This window comes from Phaethon lepturus, unplaced genomic scaffold (genome assembly GCF_000687285.1).
Source record: "Phaethon lepturus isolate BGI_N335 unplaced genomic scaffold, ASM68728v1 scaffold12263, whole genome shotgun sequence".
NCBI lineage: Eukaryota > Metazoa > Chordata > Aves > Phaethontiformes > Phaethontidae > Phaethon > Phaethon lepturus.
Window position 1 is genome coordinate 1,014 of NW_010529776.1, and position 1,752 is coordinate 2,765.

Consider the following 1,752-nt stretch of genomic DNA (forward strand, 5'->3'; position numbering starts at 1 on the left):
CCAAAACTGTACTGCCCGCCCCCACTGCATCCCCCACCCTCCCACATGGGGGAAACTGAGGCACAGCTGAGGAATGCGTCCCAGAGCAAGGGTGCGTCCTGGCCCCTTGGCCCATGGGTGCCCCTAACCCTGCTCTACCCCCAGATTGGGCCATATGAGCAGACATCTTACACCCTGACGGGAGTGCGACCCGGGACCCTCCACCACGTCCAGGTGGCGGCCAAGGACTTCACAGACTCCGGGGAGTTCAGCGCCTGGAGCCTGCCAGCCTCAGGGACGCCCTGGATGGAGCCATGACAGGCAGAGCAGGGCCAGCGTCCCCTTCCCCATCTCACTCCTCTCCCTTGTCCCACCGAGGGACTCCATGTGCCCCAGCCACTCTCTGTCCCCATGTCCCCAGCAGTGTGGAGCCGCCAGTACTCGAGGGACCCACCAGAGCCAGTCAATAAACCAGCTTGAGGCCCTGATCCCCATCCCGCTTTTGTTATGTTCTCCAACCAAGCATCTGAGCTGCCCCCTGAGGTCCCTTTACTGTCTGTGAAGCTGGACGGGGCCGGGCTGGCCCTGGCCATGGGCAGACGGGAGGGCACAGGCTCCGAGTGGCCCCAATCACCTCAACTGGTCCCTATGGCCTGGACTGGTCCCTATGGAGAATCCAGACCAGTCACTTTGCCAGCTCAAGGCCTTGGTTGGTGCCTATGGCCTCAGCTGGCCTCTTTGAACCCCATGGCCCAGACTGGCCACCCCCAAGGCCTGTATGGTCCCCGCGGCCCCTCTCTGTGGTCCGAGGACGCCCCTAGATCGGCCTGCAGGGCTCCACCTTCGACCCCGGAACCGTCCTTCGGGCCGCCGCGCACGGGCGGCCTCGTGGGGGAGGCACAGCTCGCTGACAGATGGCAGAGATAGCCAGTAGCAGACGAGAACCTGCCGGGCAGCCTCCCACCCCACCAATAAACGGCGGAGGGAGGCAGGGTTATTTCCAGGAAGTGGCAGCGACCATGTCAGGGCGGGAGGTGTTGTCCGTGAGCTGGGGGGGTTGGTGGTGTGGTGTGGTGTGGTGTATGCGTGTGTCTCTCTGATCACTGTGGGGGGATTTCCAGGCTGAGGGGATCTTCAGCATTTCCCGGGTTGGAGGGGTTCCTGATCGCTGGAGGGGGGCCCCCAGGCTGAGGTGGGCCTTGGGGGCACCCTAATTGAGAGGGGTCCGCAGGCCGTGAGGGGTAGCTGGTGGGTGTGTGGTATCTCAGGCTGATGGTGGGCTCCAGGCTGGGAGGGAGGGCGGCTGAGCTGGGGAGTCCTCGGCAGAGCAAGCGGGTTAGGGCCTAAAATCATGCAAGGGTTGGGGGTTTGGGCCAAGGGCTCGGAGCCAGGCAGAGACCTTTGCCTGGGTCTGTCAGGGAGAGCTGGACGGGCTGCTTGGCCCTTGGGAGTGTACCTGTTAGTGGGGGCACACTGGCTGCATGTGCGTGGAGCTGATGCTTAAGGCTGGTAAAGGCAAGCAGGAGCCTCCCTGCTGCGGTTCACACTCCTCTGGGTACATGTGGGTCCCTGCAGAAATGTGGTCTGCAAACTTCGATCCTGCTAAATCAGGAACTCAAACTCCCCAGGGACTGGCAGTGCGTGGTGTGGCTCTTGGCCCCGTTCAACATGCGGTAAGAGGGGCTATACCGGTACTCTCTGGTAGAGAGGAGAGAGGGGCTACTCTCTGGTAGGCAGCAGTGCAGCTTGCTAAGCCCCGGCCAAGCGGCCGGC

At 63.2% G+C, this 1,752-nt stretch overlaps 1 protein-coding gene across 1 annotated transcript in view; it reads left to right on the forward strand.

Annotated features, from left to right (window-relative positions):
- EBI3 (Epstein-Barr virus induced 3) overlaps positions 1-297 on the forward strand; it is a 1,118-nt gene extending 821 nt beyond the window's left edge. The window contains exon 3 of the mRNA XM_010284050.1: positions 145-297. Coding sequence (XP_010282352.1) covers positions 145-297 — 153 coding nt within the window. The remainder of the gene's footprint in view (positions 1-144) is intronic.
- The last annotated feature ends 1,455 nt before the right edge of the window (positions 298-1,752 follow it).